Raw genomic sequence first — 25,430 nt, 5'->3', positions numbered from 1 at the left:
TAATCAACTGCATCAGTTGCACCCACCAAGAAGCTGTACCTGCAGCCTCCGCCTTGTATCCACCAAGTTCAGTTCTGGCCTGTGTAATCTAGAACAGCTCCTTTGATGAGAGGATGCTTATGTTACACCTTTTTAGGGTCCGGTGTCTCACAGGCCTGTGTACAGCCAGGACATTTAAGCTCCATGCTGCTCTGCCAGCCTACCGTGTCATGGACCAGCACGCCTCGCTCCTCCCAACAGTGGGACTGGGCTGGGAGGCAGCCTACATTTCCAGCGCCTGCTTCTTCAGGCTTGCAGCTGGAAATTGGAGGCAACTCATGGCCTATTCTTCTGGCAGTTGTCAGGCCTGCAGAACTTATAGCCACTTTTGGCATGTAATCATCAGAACTGCCTTTTATGAAAATAAACGTTGGGTTTTTGAGAAGCACTGAAGCTTCATGAGTTAAAAACATCATGTTACCAATTTTGCAAGTAGAGTGACAGATTGTTCCACCCTGTCCTGGTGCCATTTCAGATAAGAACATTGAATTCTTCACTCCTCATGATGTTTCCTTGGGTGCAAAAAGAAATATGAGTCTTCATAGCTAGAATTGATTAATGTCAATTCTGTAATAACAAGATATTTCAAAATTATTATCTCATGTCATTTAGGGTGTTTTTTTCTCTTTAGCGGTCTCCTCTGTTAGAACATATTTACAGTAGGTACTCCTTTAAACTAGAATTTCTAACAGGATTCAAAGAAGGAAAACAGTGAAATTACCTTGATATTCAGTGACAGCTGTAATATCACTTAAATCATTACTAATGGAGAACAATTATGGAGGCTCAGAGTTGGCTGTAATAGATTTTTCACACAAAAGAGGAAGGATGCTGGACTTACTGTAGGGCTGTGAAGTAGTAATTACGTATCATCTTTCGTACCTAACAAATGAGATATTTTTAAAGATGTCACAGTAGCTGTGACACGCTCAAGAACATCATGTTCTAGGCAGCAGGGTGTTTTGTTTGCATTTACATCTTCTGGAGCAGCCATCTGCACTGCAGCATTTGTGTGCCAGCTACATATTTTGTGTGTGTGTATGTTACCATTTTCGTTTTGCACAGCTGTTTGGTAACCTGTTACTGGGTACATTGCAGCCGTTTAGGATCTGTGCTGTATGTACTGATGGCCATCTGTTCTCTTGCCTCAGCCAACGTGCAAGCTCTTTTTCAAGGTGACTTCTTTTCTACTTAACAATGTGACCTCCTCAGAATTAATACCTCCCATAGAGGAAAGACATCCTGTTTCTACAGTGGTATTTATACTGAGGTCTGAGAAGGTTTAATGAAATTCAGGAATTTGAGGTTCAAAACTCTAGTGAGAGATAATTATCCATAGCTTATGAAGATGGAATAGATGCTATTTGAATGATTCCTTGCTTCAAGGACATAATGCCATTTGCTTCTGGGTATTCTGTTAATCTTCATCTGATTTTTCAGTTCTCTGTATCAGCACTTCCCTTACTTATGAGTGGGTTTTTGTTAATGCCACTTGTCTCCTGCCTCTACCTTATATATTGTGAAAAATTACTCTAGGGCAGTGTGCATTGACCTGATAGATGGAAGGCTTCAATTGCACCTGCAATTAGACTCACCTTTTACCGCATCCAAGTGGATAAAGGAGGTGGCACTAGGACATGGCAGCTAGTCTGCCTGTTTTTAGAGCAGAACCCAAAACCAGGAGCAGTCCCTCCACTGGACTACAGGAGGAGAATCCCAAACCTTGGGACCAGCCCTTCACCTTGCTTGGTATGTTGTAGTGGTGTTTTGTGTCATGGGGGCTCAGAGTCATGTTGTAGTATCATTTAGTGACCTGAGTATAAACACAGGACCTTTTTCAACTTCAACATTAATTTACTTTAAACACATTTGGGGATCACGATGGTTTTCATTTGTTCATCTGTTGCAATTGTCTGGCACATCACTTATCTGCCTGTTGTAGGGATGATGGGTATTGAACGCCTGAGGTGCCACCCCTGTTCTCCACCTTTGTCCTGAAATGCAGAAGTCTCTTGGAGACTGAAACATCTTAGCTTAACTAAATCTTTTAATTAATAGTCAGGTAAAGGATAGACAATGTTTGACCTGGAGGAGTTTGGACTTAATGGTTTAAAAGTCTGCGATTCTCAGAAGTCAGTTTCAGTTTCCAGCATTGGTTCCCCATCTGTGAATTGGATTTTATATTTAAAAGCTACGTGAGAATGAAGTAAGCCTAGGTTACATTCATGTTTGCTTGCATTAACTGGAAAAGGCTGGTGTTCTTCCTGTATTTTGGACTGACCAGGAGCCATATGACCATTTGTAGAAGGCTTTGCAAAGAAAAGCAACCATTAATGATACTAGTTGAAAAACCTGCATGTATTGTGATCATAATCACTAGTCACATAAAAAAATCTTCATTGTTTCTTGAAGACAGAACAGGGTCAGGGTATATATGTTTTTTCTTCAGTTTATCCCAAAACATCTGTTTTCCCAGTGAGTAAAAGTGTCAACGAGAGTGAGAGGACAGTTTATTTTTCTAATTTCAATCTTTTTGTCAAACTCTTTCTTCTTAGAATCACACGGTAAAATAAAATTTTGGGAAAGGGGCATGTTCCTAAAATATTTGCAGTGTTTAAAACTTTTTTTCCCTTGACAAAAAAATTTACACTGAAGCCATTTTGTCTATCTCATCAATTTACTGCTGTGGGAGACATCATGTCTCAAAAATCATTATAATGTGTTTACAGAGATATTTATATACATAAATATGTATTCTAAATGTGTGTAATTATGTATCTATATTTCATTTTTCTTTGTGCTTTGCTTTTCTTCCCATTGGAGGATCGTTCAAGCACGAGACTGCTCAAATGCCATACCAGTCTGATTTAATTTATGGACAACTTTGCCACTTGTTGCTTTACCAATATAGCCTTTAGAGCAGTCCTGGATCATTGCCGTGCATTAACAGTTTGTCATTAGAATAATTGGTGAGTGTGATCTATCCTGTGTTTTTAAAAAAACAAACACCAAACAACCAAGGACAAAGTACTTGGGTTTTACTTCTGGGCAGAATTGCCACGTAAATGTTTCTGGTGGTGATGTTCACTTCACCGGTTCTCATTGCTGTGCTGATGTCAAGTGTTAATTGGGAAACTGATGTGACTGAGAGAACCAGATTTGTACTGGGCTGCTTTTGTTCCTTTTCAGATGAGTCAGTTTTCATCATGGCTGCTACACAAATATTTGCAGCAGTAAAATGCTGGAGGCAGTTCAGGGACAGGAACTTTCAGATAATATAGAGAAGAGTAGAGATGACGTGGCCAAGCTGAGTAAAATACATGTTAGTTCAGTACCGTTCTCTCCAGCTGCTACCTTGAATTGCTTAGACTTCCAGCCTATGATGAGATTAGTGTACTCATCTTTATTGCTCTTGCTATTGGATACATCACACATACTATTTCAGGGTTTTAAAGCATGTACTTTTGACAAAAAAAGATCGTGTGTTCTGAAGCAGTTGCATTCTAAAAATCATTTAATGCATGGAAATGTCACAGATGAAAGCATGGCGTGATGCCTTATGATGACATGTTGTCTGAAAGATCCCAAATGCCCAAGTAGAACCTGAGAAAACCTGAGTATGTTTTACAAAGTCTTACAAATTACTGTCTAGCTGAATGGCTTCAGTTACAAAGTATTGATTCAGTGTCATGCGACTGAGATAAGGGAGTAGATGAAGGAACCTTTCGCAGATTTGAATTATTTTTGCAAACATATGTATTACATTTTGGTAGTTTTGTTGGTTATGGAAACTGTTGCTGAAAACTTTGTTCTACTGGTGACTTTGCTCTTCAGACACCTCTAGGTGAGAAATAATCTGGGAAACAAGATACATGCATCCTATATAGCAAGATTTTGCATGTGCCTCAGCAGTTTAATGAGTGCATGCAAAAGGCTGTGGGAAAGCTACTGCAAAATCAAAACATAAATAAATAAATAAATAAATAAATAAATAAATAAATAAATAAATAAATAAAATCTGAACAGTTAAGAGAGGGGAAAGCTGAGACTTGGAAGACTACCATCCACCCACCTGCACTTTGTGGAAGGCCTGACACCTCAAAGAGCAAAAAAAGAATGTTTATTGGCTCAGAGAATGTGAGGGTAAATTGTGGTGTGCAGTGTGTCCCCAAAACTAGCAATTTCAGGATTTCAAGTAAGGTCTTACAGATGAGAAGATAGGGTTTTAATAACAACCGTATTTTCACCAGAAATTTCCCAGCCTAACTTTTCAACAGCTCTAAAGAGGGGTTAGCACTTAAACAAGATTTATTGCAGGTTCTCTGGGCTATTCCATTCCTGATGCAGCTGGATTAATATTCAAGTGTCATTGTCCAGTACTGTCGGAAGCCAGAACGTATAAGGATGCATCAACAAACAAATGAATGGTGGGGGAGAATGAGAGAATCATAGAATAGTTTGGGTTGGAAGGAACTTAAAAGATCATCTATTCCAACCCCCCTGCCAAGGGCGGGGATGTCTTTCACTACATCGTGTCACTCAAAGCCCCATCCAACCTGACCTTGAACACTTCCAGGGATGGAGCATCCACAGCTTCTCTGGGCAACCACTTTGAGTGCCTCACCAGCCTCACAGTAAAGAATTTCTTCCTTATAGCTAATCTAAATCTACCCTCTTTCAGCTTAAAGCCATTCCCCCTTGTCCTATCACTACATGCCTGTGTAAAAAGTCCCTCTCCAGCTTTCCTGTAGCCCCCCTTTAGGCACTGGCAGGCTGCTATAAGGTCCCCCCAGAGCCAACTCTCTCAGCCTGTCTTCATAGGAGAGGTGCTCCAGCCCTCTGATCATCTGTGTGGCCTTCTTCTGGACTCACTCCCAACAGGAGGGGTGTTGAATTTTTTTGACACAGGGAAAAGCTACAACAGGTCACAAGTGGTGGCCTGGACCCAGACCTCCACTGTATGAGATGGTGCAGGGCGCTGTGCCTGCCTGGGCAGTCCGCAGGCTGCAGCCTGCCTCTGCTGCCGTGTGCTTGGAATGGCGACCGGTGGAGGAGGGGACGGTTTGAAAAACAGCTTCCCCAAAAGAAATTCAGGGAGGAGAACATGATCTTAAAGCAGGCAAATTTTGTAGGGCTGAAGATGTTGTTCTGCTTCCTGCCGAAGCAAAGATGAAAAATAAATTGACATTGCTACCAGAGATAGTCTTGATAGGTTGATCTCAGAAATGATCTCTCTTGAAATCTGCAGCAGAAATGAGATTTGGTGGGATTAAATGTGATGTAGAAAGAACGATTAGTGGGGCCAGTGACCTGGAGAATGTGGATAAACATTGGAGGCAGAATTCTCAGGGTATATGGTGGTTGTACAGATTCATGAAAGAAAGTAATAACTTAAAAATCTCCCAAAGCAGAGAAGGAACATCCTGTTAAATGTTTAAAGCAAGACATTTCTTCCTTTCCAGAAGCAGGAACAGCTGCAGCAGTAAAGAATCACACAGAGCTGCCTGCAGCTCTGCCATCCTCTACTCTCAACCAAGCCCAGGGTCACAATATCTAGTTAAAATCCCCAGCACCACACAAGTGGAAGGGCCTTTTACAGGGCTCCAGCCCAGCCTGCTGCTTCAGGCAGGCTCCGCTGTGAGCCCAGACCCAGCTGCTCAGGACATCACCCAGCCAGGTGTTAGGAACCTCTGAGGATGGAAGCTGCACAGCCTCAGTGGGCAACCTCGTCTTGAATTCAAGAACATTCAAGGGAGAGCTAGAGTCTTCTGACATGTGTGGGAGGACAGGAGCATTTCAGGCATTGTCCCAAGCTACTACAGTGAAAAGCAGTCTCTGGCGAGTGTAGTACGATGCTGGTCTTTCACAGCAGTTGCCCAAAACCATCTGAAATAGGGACCACTGCTTGGTGAGAAGAGGCTAGGCATATCTATCAATCAAACTATGCAGAATTTCCACATGTTGGGGAAAGAGGGGGGAAAAAAGAGGGAAGGATCAGGTGGACAGGACGTACATCTGAGTGGTTAAAAAAGGTGGGAGCTGACTGGGCCTTCCCTGGTGAAAACATAAAACGAGAGGGGGAAAAAAATGAGGCCTTATTAAAGAGACTGGAAAATTAACCTGGGTAATGATTCCCTCGTGGCAGAGAAATAAAGGCAGTTTTTATCACTGAATTTCCTACAACAGTTGGTGATACTCAACAGGTGTTTAAAAGCATCGGCCAGGTTTATGTCTATGTTTATGTTGTTTATGTTTACGTTTATGAGAGGAGTGGATTTATATCCTGAAGACAAAGAGAGTGAAAGGCTAGTGACTTAGTAAATTATGGTGGAAAAGCTCAGCCAAGTAAAATTATTTCAGTAACTGTTAAAGGGATGAATAGCTCTTCTTTATATGAAGCAAAGACAGATTTATTATTGTGCCATTGTAAGACACGCATTTATAGGGTGGCCTGAAGGAGATACCTGAGAACGTGAGGAGTGCTGCAGTCATCGCTCCCCCAGATTTTGGGGGAAATATTTCCTGAGCAGTCTGTGGTGGGGGAAGAGGCAATAGGCAGGTTCCAAGTCTAGCCCTTGATCAATCAAGATGACTGATAGCTACACAGGGCAGCATACAGAGAAGTTAGCAAACTCATCACAAGGCTTATTTAATCAATGCTCTTAAGGGGGAGAAACTCCTTCCTCCTGGAAGAAGGGAAAGATATTTGTAATACTGTTAAGAGACTGCTTGTGGTCAATACACATTTCATTCAAGAGAACTGACAGGTTCTCACTCGTACTGACAGGACAGTAACACATTAGGTGTGTATACCCAGAGCAGTACGGATTCATGGTACGGGGACAAATTTCACGCAATAGTAGAAAAGCTCTACTATGAGCTATACAATGCAGAATAATAACAGGGAAGTTGTCTGGGAGTCTCCTGATGAAGAAAATGTCACTGAGCAGCTAGAGGGGGTATTTAGAAACATTGCATTTAGGAAAATACGCCTTTGGAGGTAAGATGAAACTTTGCACTTTTGCCGTGTATAAGGGGTTTTAGGCTTTTGAGTTAGGGAGAGGAGCATCATTAAGCTGGTTAATTAACATGGCAGGAGCCTCCATGGTGTCTACAGCTACAGCAGAACATCTGTCTGTGGCAATTAGGCAGGAACTTCCAAACTAAAGGGCTTCTCACAGATGGAGCGGATAGCTTGCCTGGCAGGGGATGTAGGACTGTTTATACAAACCCACTTTTCCTCTTAAAAGCAATAGAATAGCAAACACATATTGTTGGTATCTTTGGGTATAAAATTAATTATGATAAATCTGAAATGTTAAGTGCCTGCTATTATAAAAAAAACCACCAACATTGCAGGGGGAAACCCCTCAAATTCATTAAGGAGGGTAAGAATTCATACTACTGTGACAGAAAAACACAAGATCTTATTGGAAGTTTACTGTACTGTATAGAAGTCTTTGAAGAATGAGTAGAGATGAAGCTTCCTCAGATGGGCAGAATAGCTTTCAGTAAAATGAATATATTTCACACCTGTCCTACTTATTGCTGTTGTTAATATTAGAAAGTTAAGATTGATAAAGAATTTCTTTTCAGAATCTATCAAATGTGTGAGCCTTTTTAGGTCAGGGAATATATTATCCTGTAAGGAATAGGGTGTGAAATCATCTGAAGATACTTGAAGGTACCCTATGGTGTAGAAGATTTTTTTCAGTATGTTTATTTTTGTGTATGTAATGTTAATATTTATAGAAAAGTTCTTATAACACTACATGCTCTACTATTGATTAGATGACAAAAGATTTCATGAGAGCCAACATCTATTTGATTTCAACAAAAAATACACGAAGACTTGGCATGTAAAATCTCAAGAAAAAGAAATCGAGGAAATAAGTTTGATTTAAGTGGTGGGAAAGATGTAGAATAGTTGCCTTTGATCTCCCCCACACACTCCCTCAGCCCTCTCCTGAACACAATATAAATAAAACTTTGTATTCTATGGCTACTATTTCTTTATATAATCATGGACATTTTTTGATGATGGTAAGTATGCTACAGAGGTTGTTAGCAAAGGCTGCTTCTTTTTCCAATACCTTGTAGTTGTGGAAGAAGCTCAAATAACAGCCCCTGTACTACTCTGGTTTAGCGACCTATGCTTTTTGCTGAGAATATCATTTCATAGCAAAAGAAAATCTGATATCCTGCCTTCTGTAACTGCCAGACAAGGTATTGCTCAAAGCAATAATTTCCTACCCTACAAGAACCTGTGATTTGCTAAAACATAGTTCAGCCTCTCCATCATGTATCTCATCAGATTAGACCAATAACAAAAAAAAGGGGGTCAGCAGGGAGGGGGAGTGGGGGTGGGAGTGTCTCCATATGTGAAGAACAAACATTCTGTAACCAGAATATTAAGAATTCTGATAGATATTAGTGTATAATACTTAATTTTTCTTTTGTATGTGTTAGTATGTTGAGGATGGATACAAGGCATACTTCTTACCAACAGATACACATATTCCATTTTGTTAATATTAAGCAGATAATAACCTCATTTTCTTGCAATTTCTGTCTGTTCCACCCCAGGTTTTTACCTGACTAGGAAATAAAATTATAGTAAGTTAGTTTTAGATCTGGTTTTTGAAAGTGTATTGGTCTTGGCTGTGTTGTCCTTGCAGCCTGACATGACTGCCCTAGGAGTGCAGGGTGTCACTGCTTGTTTTCAGGAGATGGAGTTCTGTGGCTGCTGGATCAAGGTCTTGAATACATGTGATTTTTTTCAAGTTGTAATTTCCAACTCGGTTTCTGATCTGAAATGTCAAGACTCCTCAGTAATAGGTAAACAGAATAGCATATCTTTGTAGTTATGATAGGACCCTGCTTGCCTGAGGTTGTTTCCATCCACCACGACCGCCCAGCAACTTTTGTTCTTTCACTGACCCAAGTGGTTTCTGCAGTATCTGCACATTCTGCAGCATCTGAATGCAGATGCAATCACTCAGTTTTCGGAAAAGGAAAATTTGGGAACAGTAACTGCTGCCTCTGCCCCAGGGGCCTGAGGGAGCACTGTAAGGGCTGCTCCTTCCATGAAAGTCTCAGGTCAACTTGTTCCTTTCTTCTTGTTACTCCCAGCACCTCCCCAGACCAACACATTTACTTTCCAGGAGCCTCAGTGATGATGTCAGTTTCTGAGACTGAAAAATGAGTTCATTGAGAAGTTCAAGCACAGGGGAGGCGACTGGGTCACCTCCAGAAGCCCATTTCCATAGAGTTGAAATTATTTTCCCCTTTTATATACAAATGGGAAGTCACTTCAGGAAAGTGAGATTTGTCTTTTCAGGTAAAAGAGCAGGACCTTTTCAGGTGAAAGTTCAACCCCCTTGTGGGGAGTAACTACTTGTAGCCACTTGCACTGGCCCTTGTTCACATGAGAACTCTCTGCCCAGCACCCATCTGTATCCAAGGCTGCTGAGATACCTGGAGATGGGCCAGCATATCTCAGAGCAGTTGCAGGAACCAACAAAAGACTGAATGCACCAGTACCTGATACCTGGGATCTAGGAAAAACTGTTCTTCCTAGACCTAGCAAAACAACTTTTGCTGATCTTTATTTCATACAAATGGAGGGAATAGGAACATCTCATCCTGTAACAACAAACCTGAAGTATGAGCTCACAGCTGCAGCATACTTGCCACAAAAATTAAGATGGTGCTGGAAAAGTTGATTTATTTTTCTGTGTAACAGTCCCTTTGTGCTGCAATGGATCCTGTTGCATTCTGGAGAGAGGATCACTTAGCCATTAGATTTTGGGGAGGAATTAAATAGGAAACTTACTTTAAGATGGACTGGAATATACATCCATCATTGTGATTTTAGGCATGATTCTGTCTGCTTGTGGAATTCTAATCAGTGTTTTTCTCCATGTAGTTGATACAGGATCTGTGTGTGAATAGCTGTGAATACAGGGTACATTACCTTGCTACACTTGCGTGTTAACTAATGAGTACAGCATTTTTCCTGATGATACACATCTGGTATTAGAGCCTGGTCCAAAACATTAGTCAGTTTTACAGCTAAAGACAGAATTTTATGTCATTCTTCAGTAAATGATGAGTTGATTCTTAGAAATCTTCATGGACTTTCTCTTCAGTTTATTTAACTTCTCTTCAGACCCAATTTAACTTCTTCAAAATTTTCAGGTGCTTAGGTAAGTGTTTCACTGGTTTAGTGAGACTTTGAGAATTACTTGGGGAGAGAAGGTTCTTGTGAGTTCTCTAGCAGAGTTTCTGAATTGCTTTTCTGTAATAAATTGAAGAGCTGATTTGCAGAACCTTTGTATTGGACATCATTTGTAAGTAGAGTCTAACTAGTTAAGATTATTTTTCATACATTTCTTGATTTTTCTTTGGTAACCATGAACTCCTGAATACAAGAGTCTAGGAAAAACACACCTTTTTTTTCTGGATGTTACTTTAGGATGTTACTTTCAAGTGTTTATTCAAGCTGATCTGTTCTGAAGAAAAAGATGATAATCCTGCTGCTTTTTCTGTGTTGTCCTGCAATTCCCAGAACAAACAAACAAACAAAAAAAAAAAAAAAAACCCAGAAAAAAAACCCTCTGCTTAGTACGAGTTGCACAAGAGTATGAGTCGAGAAATACTTTTTATATGCCTTCACATGCACATGCCAAGAAGTCTCTGCCAGAGTTATTCTCTATTGGAATTTACAGGGGTTTGTGAAGAGCAAATACTGAAGCTCTGTCTTGCTCTTTCTCCTTTAAAATACTGTTTGAGGAGGAGCCTGAGGAGCTGGATTGCTCAGAAAAGGATCTGTTCAGTGAGTATCTAAGACAGAACTCTGGGTTGCTAAGCTGTAATTTAAAGGTAAATTTTGAAACAAAATTAAATTATTGTTTGTACAGTTTATTGTTCCTTTGGGATTTATAAAAACATGTCCAGTGTTTTTCGCCTCCACCCAAAGAAGTCTTTTTATTTGTTGTATTAGAAGTTTTAGATTGCAATTTCCTCCTCTTTCTGAAGTGCTCTTTCAGCAATTATTTAAATTCCCTAGGAACATGTTAAAACACAGGAGACAAAAGCCTCAGCTTCTGTTTTCAGCCCGAGTTCTGGAGAAAGGCAGTGTTGCAGTGTACACTGTCAAGTGAGAAGACTGGGCACTTTTCATGTCAAATAGTCTGAAATATTCATGACACTTTTGTTGCTGGTTTAGTTTTGATGTTTTTCTGTATTAACAACAATTAGGGATAAAATGCACAGGGCTTTTAGTTGACTTCAAATATAAGGTAATATAGATAGAACAATTCAATATATTTATGCCAGTGGTGGGCGTGAATTGCAGGCCTGGCTTTTAGGTATAGCTCCAGCATAGTGGTTCATGGATGGAGACTTCTGGGTTAGGCCAGTTAGCAGATTAATTAGTAGTATGATTTTTACGATCTTGATTCATGCTCTTGACCATTTATGGTGGATTTGGAAGATTATTAAACCCACATGTATTGATGCAAAGTTGAGCAGCGAGTAAGCTCACTGTCTGAAAACCGTTTTTTTTCCACGCTTCTTGTGGAAAAATGTTTAGAGTAGGAGGAAGGAGAAAAATACTTTCCCTCCCCTGCTCTGGCCTTCCTCCTCAACAAGGAGCCAGGCACGATCCATTTCTGTTTTCGGGGCAAGCCAGATTTCCCTCCCTTCAGGTGTGCCTGGCTTTTCCTCTCAAAGGGCAGTGTTTGGTGCAGGTCCCTTATGTGACATTGCTATTCGTAACTTCAGTGTCAAACTGATATCAAGACTAGGTGTACATAATTATGGGGATGAGGGAAGATGATGGTGATGTAAAGGATCATTGAAAGGGGCTCTGGTTACAGTAAGCCGTGTTTAACCCTCGCTGCATATCTTGCTAGTTGCTTTTCCTTTCAGATATTAAGGTTTTGCAGTTTCTGGAATAAGAAACTAGGATAGAACTTCATATTCACCAGAACAAGCCGGACAGAGGCTACCTGGCAGCAGCTTGCCCATTTAATGGGCTCAGCGAAGCCACGGTTGCTAGCACATCTGTTGGAGAAGAAGCCTGAGCGCCAGCTGCTCCTCCACTGCTTGGCATCCTGGCTGGGGCTCAGCCATCTCAGCCGAGGGGAAACACAAACCCAGGTTCTGGGGATATACCAGTCTTTGCCAATGGCAAGCACCTAATTAGATGTGTTTATCAACTGTTTTGTAATTACAGAAATATGCAGCTAATTATTTTTCTTTGAGCCAGCTCATGTTTACCTCTCTTAAGAATGTGCCATGAATAAATAAGGTAAACTGCTATTTGATTGTACTTTAGACAGTAAATATTTAATGCAACTGAACCGTAACAGTTCATTGCATTGGATGGGGCACAGAGAGTAGGGTAGTGTTTGAGTAACGTGAGATTGATCCAGAACTTTCTCTTATGCCACTCTTTTCTAAAGTTTTTAGTTTTCAGTGCATAGTACATAGCAAAGATGGCCCAGATCAGTGATCTGTTTTAAGTGCAAGAGGTAGCATATTTGCTAAAATCTGGCCAGGTTGAGGTTCTGGATTTGATGGTTTGTCTTTTCTTTATTATTTTTTTTTAAGATCCACTGAATTGTTTGAAAAACACAGTGTAAAAAACAGGAGGAGAAAAGCATTTTCCAAGCAGCAGAGCAGTCAAGCTGACTTTCCACTTTATGCAGCTTTATTCCCGTGTCTAGCATCAAAAATGAAAAAGGTTCCACTCGAAACAGTTGTATTATCTACATATGCTGTTGTTATTCTTTTCTAAACAGGAAAACATTCTTGTAAGAAAAATTTTGATAAAAATAATGTCTTCTGATGAAGAAATTGCATGATGAAATGTGGGCTAGCTCAGGAAATACACATCTGGAATAAGCAAATAATGCTAAGGTTACCTGTGCTTATTATGGACAAAATTCTCTTGCCTTATTGTTCAATAATTCACTGAGTTATGGAGGTATTTGTATGCTCCACAGAGAAACTAAACGGAATTTAAAATGAATAAGAAAGAAGGTTTCCAGCTATTTGCCATAGATACTGCTTTTGAATACAAAAAAGAATTTATTGCAATACAATGTACAAACAGAAGTCAAATCATTAATCTCGGACATTTGTTCCTGCAGTCTCATTCGTAGATAAAGCTTTTAATCAGAGCAAAGCTTCAAGTGGTGAGTAAATTATTCTCCTGCAAGATACTACAGGCACCTTCTTGTGCTGCTGAGCCAACACTCGGTGCTTCCTTCCCCCTTTCATTGCTCTCTCTCTCCCAGCTATGAAAACTCCTGGGGCAGCCCCATCAGGAGGAGGAAGTGACAAACACTGCTGGGCTTGCTGCTGCAAAGCTGTGCAGTGCTCCAACCTCAGGAGAAGGCACTGAGTAGAAGGGGGCTGAATTATCAGTGGGTCAAAGAGAAGGGGAGGAAGAAGGGTCACATGCAAGGTAGTAGTATATACATGTGTAGTGCAGAGGGGAGTTGGAAAAGAGGTGAAGAACGTGCAGAGATCGATGAGGAAGGATCTTTCCCATGGCTAATGCACAAGATTGGGACTCATGTACTTCATTGTGTCTCACCTCTGCAGTTGACCCTGTACTGATGCACCTTAAAGGCTTGTGTAGCGCCACACAAGCTTTAGACAGAGGTGTTAGATATGGGGAGACAGGCAAAATCTGCAGAGACTGTCTCCTCTTGCGTGAGGTGAATGCCACCCATGCAATTCTAGCACAAAATGAGAAGGGAGAGATCCCAAAAGTCTTGCACTTTTCCTACTTGGTTCCTTTACAGGTAAAATTGCCATTCTGTAAAAACTACTGACAATGAGTTTTGGCTGATGGTAAGCATTTCAGAAGTAGGTAATGTGTTGCTATAAAGGCAATTGCTATATTACTCCTTACAGTTCCGAACACATCTTTTGTAGTTTCATTGGAAAGGGAGGGTGTAGAAATCTCGTGGGCAAAGCTGTGGAAATACAGGGACATTTTCTTAACTGTCCTGTTAAGAGCAGAAAGCAAATTTTGGTTTAATGGCATGAGTAAAACCCTCTGCATTTCTTTTCTTTGAATGTAGTCTAACTTAAATGTTGCTAATATGAAAAGCAGAGATAATTGGTGTTTGCATTGTGGCGATGTAGAAATGATGACCAGGACTGTAGGTAGAAAATACTATTGAACCACTGAGGTCCTGCATTAGAAAACTCGCTGTCCACACAGAACAAAAGAAACACAGACATGGAAAACTGAGGCATGGAAAGGAAACCATTTGTTCCAAAAGAAATGAGGAAATGAGCTCAGGTCCTATGACTGCCATCCTGCATTTTAATTCCAGGAGTGACCGCTCTTTCTCCCTCAGAAATAAAAAATGTTAACCTCTAATTATTGAACGTTTCCTAAAACCAAACTCCATTTGTTCTATTCTGCTTTGAAATTATCAGCAGTTTTCTATTAATATTTATGTCATTATATCATTTTTTACTTTATACAAATTAAGTACATATATAATAGATCAAATTTGAATCAATGGCAATGTTAGATACACATGGACTGTAGTATCAACCAGTTTCTGCTTGTCTACATAATAGTGCCATAGCAGAAAATGAGAACGATACCTTGTGGCTCAGATAACTCATCAATGCAACCCATAAAATACATATACTTGGAAACAATGGCTTTTGAGGAAATTGTAGAATAATAAAAAAAAAAGCTAATTTAAAAGATCACTTAAATATAGGTAGGTGAGAAATGAGGATGCAGAACAGTAAAGCAAACTTGGTTGAATAAATACTCAACAATTACCTGAACTTTCTGTAGAAAATCTATTCTTCAACAGCAAAACCCTCATTGGCAAATGCAAGGAGTCTGGTTGTGTTCTCACAGTGGAAGCAGTTAAAGCATTGATAATGCTAAATGTAGAAATCAGTGTGATAGAATAAGATGTAGATGCTTGAGAGAATTCAGTTTAAAGTTGCAATATGTAGGCAAATGCAAAGGGGTCTCTGAAAGAGCAGCTATATCGAGAATGTTATTACAGTTAAGAAAGTATAATTTATAATTTCAGTAACTTAGGATCTGGGTGTAACTATGTGTGAAGAAAATCCGTATCTTTTGGGCACTGGCAATAGAAGTAGCTTGACCGAATGCACTAACTGTAAAGATCTGAACTCTGTATCTTTTTTTTTTTTTTGCACCATTCTTGGACAAAACACAAATTCTTTGTGTTTTTTGTTTTACATGAAATGAAAGTCATTATATTGAACTGCCTAACCTGCTTTGGAAATTTGTGTATATGGAATTGGAAGCATACAATTCTAGAAGTTTGTTATTAAATACCTGTTTATTTTAATAGTTGGGAGTCTAGCAGAAGACTAGAATCCAAAAAGTACAATTCAAATAACTAATAATGGTTTTTTATTTATGCTGTAATTTTTTTGGGCGAGGGATGGGAGTAGCATGACAGTAAGATATTAGCTTCAAAGTTGCCATGGTAATGCAACCTACTACCTGTTGCTAAGATCATACTGTAGCTGTTATTGCTTTTATTACAGCTCTTAACATTTCGGGATGTATCCTTTAGTTGTTAAGTTGTTATTTTTGGTTCAGTTTCATACATAATAAAACCAGTAAGTTTTGCCACTTCCCAGCAGGGCTCTAGAAAAATAGCAATGATAGCAATGCAAGAACCTGATTCTGCTAACATAGCTGCCATCCTCTAAAGCAGAGCTGTTTACAAGCTACCTAACCATTTAGGAAGAAAATAATTATTAAGGTGGTTCAGTGCCCTCTCTATATTAATACCCACTTCCCCTGGAGATTCAGTGACCAATATTTGGAGATGGAAAAGACTAAAGCCCCAACAATCATGTGATATAAAAACTTCAAAATACAGATGGGTGGTTCTTAGCACTAGCACTAGAAATGGTAATATCCATTTTACTTAGGATCCTGTCTACTGCAAGTGCAGTTTCCTGATCCAGCAAAGTGCCCAGGGACCTCTTCTACTACCCTGAACCCTGCTGAGCAGCTGAGCAGTATGAGCCTGAAGTCAGCCAAAGTGCTGCCATTCAGGGTCACAGCAGCAGTGAGACTCAAGATGCCATCAGTCATGCCACTGCTTGTGAGTACTGTAAACTGCAGGCAAGAATGGGAATTATAATTGAATCACTAAAAAAAAAAAAATAAATCTCCCAGGCTTTTCTTTTCATCTTTACTAGGGAATTCAGCCCTCTAGGTAGTAGATGGCTAGCTCATTACAATACTGTTCAAACTGAATATTTACCAAAGTCAAGATGGTTGTCTAAACTGTTCCTTTCAGGTATGGAGGTGGTGAGAGATGACTTCAGTCTTCTGCACTTATGCTGTATTTATACAAGTCACCTGCTTTCTCATTGGATTCTTTTTTCCATGATCTGTCTCCTGCTTTTAGTTCATTAACTCTATTCCTTGCTGCTAGATACCAACATTTGTCTGTCTTTCCTTCTGCATATGAAAGCCATTGGCTGAATTTTGCAATATTTGTGCCAGCAAGTTCCTATATCTGAATTTCTCGTGTCTCCAAAATGCTAAGTTTGTATGTGAATAAGCAGACCGTGTAATTTGTGCGTGTTCTTATAGCTCCCTTTCTATCTTTGTCCTGTGGTTTAGCACTTCATGTAAACTTTTGATTTTCTGTCTAGAAAATACTGATAGTTAAGAAAGTACCACACAGTGGTATCAAAGAGCTAATTACTTATTTTTATAAAGAAGGGTACTCCAATCACTGTTGCATAACAAGTGCTGATTTTTGTTCAGCTGAGCTGTGGGATAATACTACACTGGATGAGCATACACAGTACATGTTTTGAGGGTGTGCCCACATGGCTATGAGCTAAAGGTGTATGCATCTGTTATATTTATTACAAAATAAATAAGAGTCACAGGGGTAATCACAGTGAAAAAACATACTTACTGATAAGAGGTCTGATGTGGTCTTAGCTGTCTGAATAAGATTTTCACAGGCAAGGTCTCGGATTCTTCCCCCAGTATGCTGTGCTCATAATCATGGCACCTACTTTAGGAACAGAACTGGTTTAGACTCCATCTGCAAAGTCAAAAGCATGCTCTGAAAGGCAATTCAGTCTCTTTAAGTGTTAGTCACTGGGTGGAGGCACCTATTTCTCTCAGCTGATTTACACCTACAAGTACATGAAATAGATCTGACCTTAAGGCAATAATTAGTAACCCATTATCAAACTCAGAAACAACTGAAAGCATTTCCAGTGCAATATAATATATTGACATTTTGGAAAACTACCTTCTTTAGCACATGTAGGATTGCCTGTCCTCATCAACTCTGACCATTTGTTTGGTCGGGGGTAGCTACTTAGTTTTGCAGGCTCTGGATTTGCTCATGCAAGAACAAACACGTGTGTGAAGAGGGCAATGTAGGTACTGCTTCAGTATCTGAGTTTCTGATGACTGCTGTTACCTGCTTCTCTGTGGCAGTTTTCTCATCCTCTTGGATTTCAGTTGTCTGCAAGTACATTTTCCAAAGTCTGCATGTTGTAACAGCTTTGCCTCAAGATATTTCAGTTCAAAATCTATACACCAGAGTTACTGATGTGATCTGATATGGTTTAAGGGAAGATTTCAAGAATGTCTGTAAAGTACTCATTTAACTTTATTCTAGGCGTTCATTTCTCAGGATGAACCAGCTGTTAAAGGCATGCCTGTGGGTACTAGGGTCTTCCTCTGGCTGTATATCCAGATAGGCTACGCATCAGTGCAAAAGTGAACTTACCAGGAGACTGTTAGCATTGAGGAGGGGTTTATGAACAGATTGTCAGTTTATGTTTCTTGCATTTTACTGATTGGCACAAGCAGTGGTTATAGTAATTAAGAGATTAAGATACAGGAGTTGTATGGAGTTTGGTCAGTAAGGGAGGGCAGAAATTCAGTTGGTGAGTACAGTCAGACTGTGCCACTAGTTTATGTTGAGTGTAAGAACCACCATTCACTCTTAAAATACAGTTTTCTAAGAAAACAGCGGATGAGTGAAATGTTTATCTGCAACTGTTGCTGGTCTGGAGATGGAATTTTGAATAAGTGAAATTCAAGTAATGGAGCAGTTAAAAAAATAAATAAAAATTAATTCATTCATGGGTCAGGATGACTGTGGGGAAATTAAGTGATTTTCAGTGTAAAAAACATACAAAACCAAATTATGGTTTCTACACTATTATTTTATCTCCTTTTTGTAAAAAGGGAGTACCAACAGTTATCTTCCTTTGCATAGCGTTCTGAAATGAAACTGTGGAATGCACTGGGTGAAATCACAGCTTATGAGTTCATTAGGACTGTTACCAGAAATTGTAGAACCATGCATTGTGTGGCACAGAAAACCTCATGTTTTGGAACATGTACATGCTTAAAAATTCAGTGCTTACAGATGGATGAGGTGAGGTGGCTGCCCCAGTTTCTCCTGCTGGAAAGGAGTTGTCCTGTCTCTGTAACCTCTTAACATCAGTCTCACCGTGTCTGTTCAGAGGAAATGTTCTTGTTCACTGAAGATCTTATGCACATGAGGAAATAAAATGCTTTCTGCAGACAAGAATTTGTGATAACCTTTATAACACTAATACAACAGAATGAAAATAATCCAAATAAGCACAAATCACCATGAACAAGCATTGAACGTCTTCAAACAAAAAATAATCTCAGTAATTCTGCTACTTGTTTTTAAAGACTGCTGCTTTTACACAGCAGCACTTCCCTCTTTTAGAAAGCTTTCCACCAAAACCAAAATTATGATTAAAACATCAACAGCTCGTTTTCCTTCATCTCAGAAATCCCAAACCTTTTTATAACTGAAATACTGAAGGAGTCAGGCGCTCCGTGGAGTCCGTGAGAGGCCTTACTACTGCCACTCAGTTTTCCATGGAAAGTACTCAGCCACTGCAGCATGCATCCTAAAGCAGTCAGCTGCAGAAATAGTTGGATGAAAACTGTAGAGGAGGTTGACTAGAATAAATACTTGTAACCTCTTGTGAATTTGCTGTGGTATTCCTGACTGACCACATGGAGCTGTGTACTAAATAAAATCAATACTTTGGTGGCTGGTCCCAACTTCTACTGCATAAAGCTGCTCTGTTGTTTTGTCACAGCGATGGCTTTGTTTTCTCTCCTTATTTGTTGGGCTTCCTCAGTGAAACTGAATCCCACATGATTTCAGGCAAGTCTTAGAGAAGCTGTTTTCCTTAGTGCAGATGGCTCTTTCCTCCAGATGTGACAGGCAGCTAAGAGCTGCCTCATTTTTTTCTTAACCCTTCTGCCTATCTTGAAATCACACTGATGCTGTGGCCACAGTAGTACTGTGGTTCTTGCCCCATATCCAATTTTCCTGTGACTATAAGCTGTTTTGTGTGTCAGGAACAGCATGTGCTTCACACTGTTACCTAATGTAGGGTGCTTTGGTTTGTTTGCTTTGTTTTCTTCTCTGTTTTAATGAGGACAAAATAAAATTCAAGAGCGTGGCAGCTCTGGGAGATGTCCCCGCTGGAAGCTGTCGTGGCAGCTTGGCTCCAGCAAGAGTGCAGCCCTTCGTGTTTGCAGTCACGAACGTTCCAGCCTTGCATCTTCAGCCCAAAGCAGCTAAAGAGAATCTGTACCCTTGCCGTTTCCCTTCACCGTTCTTGTTTCACTTGGGAACACAATGAGCTGTCAAAATTTCCTGCCTTATTTCCACAGAATCCTTCCTTTTGCTCCAAAACAGATTATTTATCTAAAACTGCTAATTGCATAAATTGTTAGAACAATTGTTTAGCTTGATTTTAAGGTGGAGAACAAAGAGATGTAAAGGTCTGGTGAAGTGATGAAAGTCAGCCTCAAAGTTCTCTTGTCAAAGCAAAAACGAGCGTCTGGTGTGTTGCCATGAATGCCTCTTGCCTCTCAAAAATTAAAAATCATGGTATGGTGTACATGTGGTGGGATCCCTATTTTTAGTATCTCTGTTGAGTATACTTAGAGATAATTAAAAGTAATAGCAAAAAATATAAATGTTTTCCAAATAAGTGAGCCAAGAAAAAATGGAGGAAGGGAGGTGTGGTTGATTTAGCCCTCCACCACTTCCTAACTAATCTTTCTTTAATGATGGAGAAAGAGACTAGGTGGCACCTGGTGAAGTATTTTGAAATAACAGATTCATGAGGTAGAGCTACTTGATAACATCTTTGACTCATCAGAAACTTGCCTTCCCTGAGGGTAAAGTTAATAATCCTCAACTATAAGGATTTTAGCGGCTTTTACCACAGCAGCAGGGATGCAGTTTTATTCTGCATATAGATTCCTATAGTGCTAGAGACAGCCCAGACTTTCTATTTTCTGCAAAAAATGTAAACTGACACAAATAGCCAGTTGGGAACATTAGTAGTTTTCTATGACTTTCAGTCCTCAGCTTTGCTGGTTAAGTAAAACTCATTCACATTTTCTTAGATTGAAGAAGATAGAGCTGGCAGCATGTTCATCGATCATCATACATAGTCCTTCATTGTTTCAGGTCATCTTTCAATGTGTATAAAGTCCATGCTGCTTCAGTTGTTCTTATCTCCTCCCTCAGAATGATGTTGTTCTGATGACCTAAATGGTTCTGTTCCCACTCTGCTGCTTATCAACAGTGGGCATTACTCCAGGGTGATTTTCCTTTTATGAAATGGCTCTTCAGTGCCCTGATCATCTTCCTAGAGGTCCTTCTTTCAACTTTTTTCAGGAGGAATTTAGCTTTCTCGGAGACAGTATTTCAGAGGAACTTATACACCAAGTGCTTTGACTAAGAGCATCAATACCTCCATTGCTTTTCCTCTCTTTACTGGAATTACCTTGCCCTGAATAGTGTGCATACATGTCTGAGTTGGCTACGCTTTAGCTCTGTAGGAGACGTCAGCAGCACCATGAGAGGAAGCTGGACCACCAGTAAAATGAAAGGAGAAGCTGCGGGTAGCTGGGCCATAGAGCAGTTGAGGCAGGGGAAGTGGCAGTAGCAGTGACGTTTATTTAAAATAGCTGTATATATCTGGTATCTCGCAGCTTTGTGTTATCAAGCCTCACTAGTGTTCTCCTAATTCTGTGTCAGGATCATAAATAAAAAATTTCAAGACCATTCTCAATATGAATCTTCTAAAGATCATGCAGTAATTGTTCCCGAGCAAAAGTTGCCTTTTAGTGCACCTTGTTATCTTATTTTCTTTTCCAACTGCAGGTTTTGTACTCATCTTTTGCCTCCTCTTACATATTTAACGAAGTCCATACAGTTGAAATGCACTACAGTATTGCTTTTTTGCCTTTTGTCTGACTTAGCTATTTAATTCGAGATAATTAAGTATCAAGTTTTATTATTTTTGGTAAGCCCACACTGTGTTTTCTTCTGTGTTCCAGTTGTCTACCTACCTTTAATGTTCTCCACCTCAAAATCTGGGGACATACTATTAAGATCAGAGTTAGGTATTTTTTTCAAGGTGTAACTATGTATGATTTTGTTATTCTCTAGTACTTTGGTACCTCTCTTGATCTGATAGATATGTTATTTCATGTCCAGAAAGAAAATCAGTCTTTCTGGGTTTACAGTATCATGTGTCTTGGAGGTGGTTTTTTTTCAGATTTTTGGAGTTTAAATTTTTTTTTCTCCAAAATATCTGTTGTTTTAGTCACAAGTGATATGTTTTATCAGTGTGTTAATGCAAGGGGTGATTTGAAGTTTCCTATTAATTCATTGGTGCCTACAGAAGTACAAAAGCCTCAATCAAGGCATGCTCTGAATTTACACCCATTCTTAATTTGCCGAGGCTTGTATTAGTGACAGGCTCAAGCCTGTCTGATTTTTGGGGGTTTATATAATGTATACCACATACTTGCCTTTCTCACTCTTTCTGTACAAATCAGCCAATCTGATGGGTCTACCTGTGGCAGAGAGGAAAGCTTGGAAGTCCAGGTGCTGCCTTACGAGCTCTGACGCATGGGTGCTGAGGAATCTTGCTTTGGTGTTTTACAAATGCTCCAGCTCTTTGCTCAACCCTTCTGCCCTTTAACAGAAGGACTGCAGGGGAAACTAGGTTTATATACCACCATTGCCACAACTTGCACGTGATTTTAAACTGCCAATGAAGTGCTAATAAATAAACTGCTCATGACCCGTGCTATTATCATACCTTTGAAGTGCAACTGCTGAGGAGCAGGCAGAGGTTTGCACCTCCTGGCCCTGCTCTCAGGAGGGGTAAGTAGGGTCAACAACAGCTTGAGTTGTTTTGGGCTGGTTCCTAAGAGCGGGAGCTAAGCTCAGGCAACACATGTTCTGTCTCTGGAAACAAAAAAAAGCAAAGCAAAAGTAAGGAAGAGAGAAAATAGATCTAAATTTGTAATCAAAAGTGATTGTGTTTGAAATCTTCTTCATTTGAGTGCGTGCTCCTGTGCCTTTTGTACATCTAAGGACCCCTAGAGGGCACAGAATTTTTTCTCCACTTCCAATATTAAACTTAATAGTTCTACTTGGCCTTCTTCCCTTAAACATAATTGTAAGCATATTTTAATTCAATAGTAGATAGAAAAAAATAACAGTATCTAACTAGGTCCTTTTTTTATGCTGCAAGATGTGTTCTTGTTTTTAAACACAAGCAGTAGAAGCTAGCAGTAGCAGCCAAAATCTTAAATTATTTTTGTTTAGATTAGTCAGATGGTATATTCATATCCCAGAAGAAGCTTAATTCAAACTCACTAATAATTCATATTTTTATTGCAAACTTTGAGAAGCCTGCAATGTGAACTGTCTGAGGGAGTGCAGTGGCTGTGCTTTCAACACCGTGGCCTGTGTTTCTGTGGAGGAGGAATTGGTATTGTGAAGAACTAGAGTACTCTAACCTGAACCTCTAAAATCTCCGAATTTTGTCTTAAGAATTTTTAGTATTTTGGTCTTGTTATTTGTCTATAAAGAAATGATTACATTACAGTACAAGATACTTAAAGTTATGGAAATGTAAAAATGACATCTGCTTCCAGCTACTTCCTATCTACATGGAGAGAGGTTTCGTAACTCTTACTGATCCTGAGTAGCATTTTTCTCCATAAACCAGTTTTGCCTATTTCATATTATGTGGTAAGTCAGGAGCTAATTGACGTGAATTACACAGTAATACTAATTCTTAGTATTGTGTTGTCACTTTATGATATTTAAATATACATCCTAAAGCTCTGGAGTAATGCTTATCTGAGAACATCAGGTGTCACTTAGATAAAGGAGCTTCAGTGTTTGAGGAGAAGGGTGACATTTTCAAAGAGCAGAAGGTAAAACAACATAAAATCAAACAAAAAAACACCTTAAAAAATCTTCATATTTTATTTGGGGATTTTTTTCATCAACTCATGGTTTTGAGACCAGTCCCACAGCTTTGGAGGTCAGTTGGACTGTATGCCTAATTGAGGGTTGAGGCCCTTGTGTGTGATGCCATGACAGTCAGAATCCAACTGGTCTTACCTGGGCAAAAAAATTAACCTCTGCACTACTCTTGAAGCAGTGAGAGTTGACTGACTGGGCAAGAAGCTGTTCAATAGGATAAACATGAGAGGGATTTGTGCCTTTGTTCCAATAAGGGGATCGGTTGTACTGCTTCACCCAGATACCCAGGGATGGAGACGATTATTTAGACCTTCATTTTCCCACCAGAGGAGTGTAACGTCATCACTTGGAATAGAAAATAGATCTAGATCTAAACAGCAGAGAAAGGCAGCTGCCCCTTCTAACATCTCTGGGGATTTTGTGTTTTGCAGGAGATGCACGGGTGAGAGGTCAGACAGGGATTCTCTCCGAGCGCCGCGGCTCCTACCCATTTATAGACTTCCGTCTTCTTAACAGTAAGTGCAACCCTTCCTTCAGGTCTGTATTTAAAAAAATACATAAGTAAAAATCTGTAGTGAAAGTACACAAACCAAAGTATCTTGTTTCATGCATATCTGTAGTTCAGCTGTCTTCACACAGTCGGCATTAATAATTCTATTATTCCTACCCAGTGTTTGACTGTGAAACATTTTGATTGTAATGAATACTGTTCATAATGCTGAGACTGTCAAGTAAATACAGTAGTGCCATGGTGTGTGCTGGTGGGAACAGGGGGTGCTTCAGAATTAAAAAAGATAAACCTCTGTGTCCCTTAGCCTCTTAGCCAACAGTTGGAACAGATTTATGTGAGTCTGTTATCCGGTCATATAGAATTGGCACAGGAGGGGAGCATGTGACAGCACTGACCAGTGGTTTACAATAACATTAATTTTTCCAACAATTAGAACCCAATCCAAAGCCCCATGGAGTCTTCTCATTGACGTCAATGGATTTTGGGTCAGGCCAGCAGTGAACATCTGTTAAAAATAATCTTAACCTCATTTTCATTGAAGTTATTTTGCCACTGTTATGAATAAAGGAGGGCAAATCTAAAAGAAAAAAAAATCTAGATCCTGTTGGGTCTTTTTCAGTCGATGGATTCTCTATACTGATGCAGACCCATTTAGCCAGTGTGTAGAAAATAAAATAAAAAAAACAGAAAACACTTAGTTTTGGGCCCTGTAGCATTCAGTCTGGATGCCGTGTTAACTCCAGTGTTCCAACACAGGCAGATCTCAGTGTGTCCTTGTGTACTGTGCAGACCACTCCATGTAACTTTTGAAACAAAAGTTACTCAAGGACTTACATCAAAACAGACTGAAACTCAAACAGTTTGTTTAGTGATGATGCTTTTAAGCTTCTAGCGATTATGCTTGTCATTAAAAAGCAATTACCAAACCAAATTTTTACATCTCCTTTTTGTAACTGCTTGCCTGAGTGCATTGGGAAGGGAGGTATCTGGCAGGGACAGGGGGAGAAGCTCAGCTGCAAAGGGTGAGGTCTGGCTGGGAGTCAGGAGAAAAGATGGGCTGATAGGAAGAGGGGGGGGACTTGGGCTCTGAGCAGTTGCATTCGCACCAGCTGGCAAAGTTACTGCTGCCTGGCAAAGTGCTTGCTTTCAGTCTTGCTAATAAAAGGTATTTTCTCGGTCATAAGTCCGTCAGAGTGTTCGCTATGGCTGAGGTAAAAAGACATAAGAGGTAAAATGGGTCCAACATTTTTCCCAGGACAAAGGGAATAATGTACTGGTTGAGCAGAGTTCTAAGGATAGTTTAGGCCTGGCTTGCCAATGAAAAATGTGAAGGAAAACCTGTTTTAGGCTAGCTGGAAATAGTACTGTGATGATGCCTTTATAAAGACTGAGAGAAAATAAAACACTTCATTCATGAAGTAGAAGTAAATTTATATTCACATTCAAGTTCAACTAAATTAATTACTTCCTTTTTATTTTGAATACATACACGT

At 39.8% G+C, this 25,430-nt stretch overlaps 1 protein-coding gene across 2 annotated transcripts in view; it reads left to right on the top strand.

Annotated features, from left to right (window-relative positions):
* Nucleotides 1-25,430, top strand: part of PDE7B (phosphodiesterase 7B) — a 181,974-nt gene that overhangs the window by 117,293 nt on the left and 39,251 nt on the right. For both annotated transcript variants that reach the window (XM_040597936.1, XM_040597935.1), the window contains one exon: nucleotides 23,858-23,941. In XM_040597936.1, coding sequence (XP_040453870.1) covers nucleotides 23,858-23,941 — 84 coding nt within the window. The remainder of the gene's footprint in view (nucleotides 1-23,857; nucleotides 23,942-25,430) is intronic.

Source organism: Falco naumanni, chromosome 6, assembly GCF_017639655.2.
Source record: "Falco naumanni isolate bFalNau1 chromosome 6, bFalNau1.pat, whole genome shotgun sequence".
Classification (NCBI taxonomy): domain Eukaryota; kingdom Metazoa; phylum Chordata; class Aves; order Falconiformes; family Falconidae; genus Falco; species Falco naumanni.
This window is presented reverse-complemented; position numbering and strand designations above follow the sequence as displayed.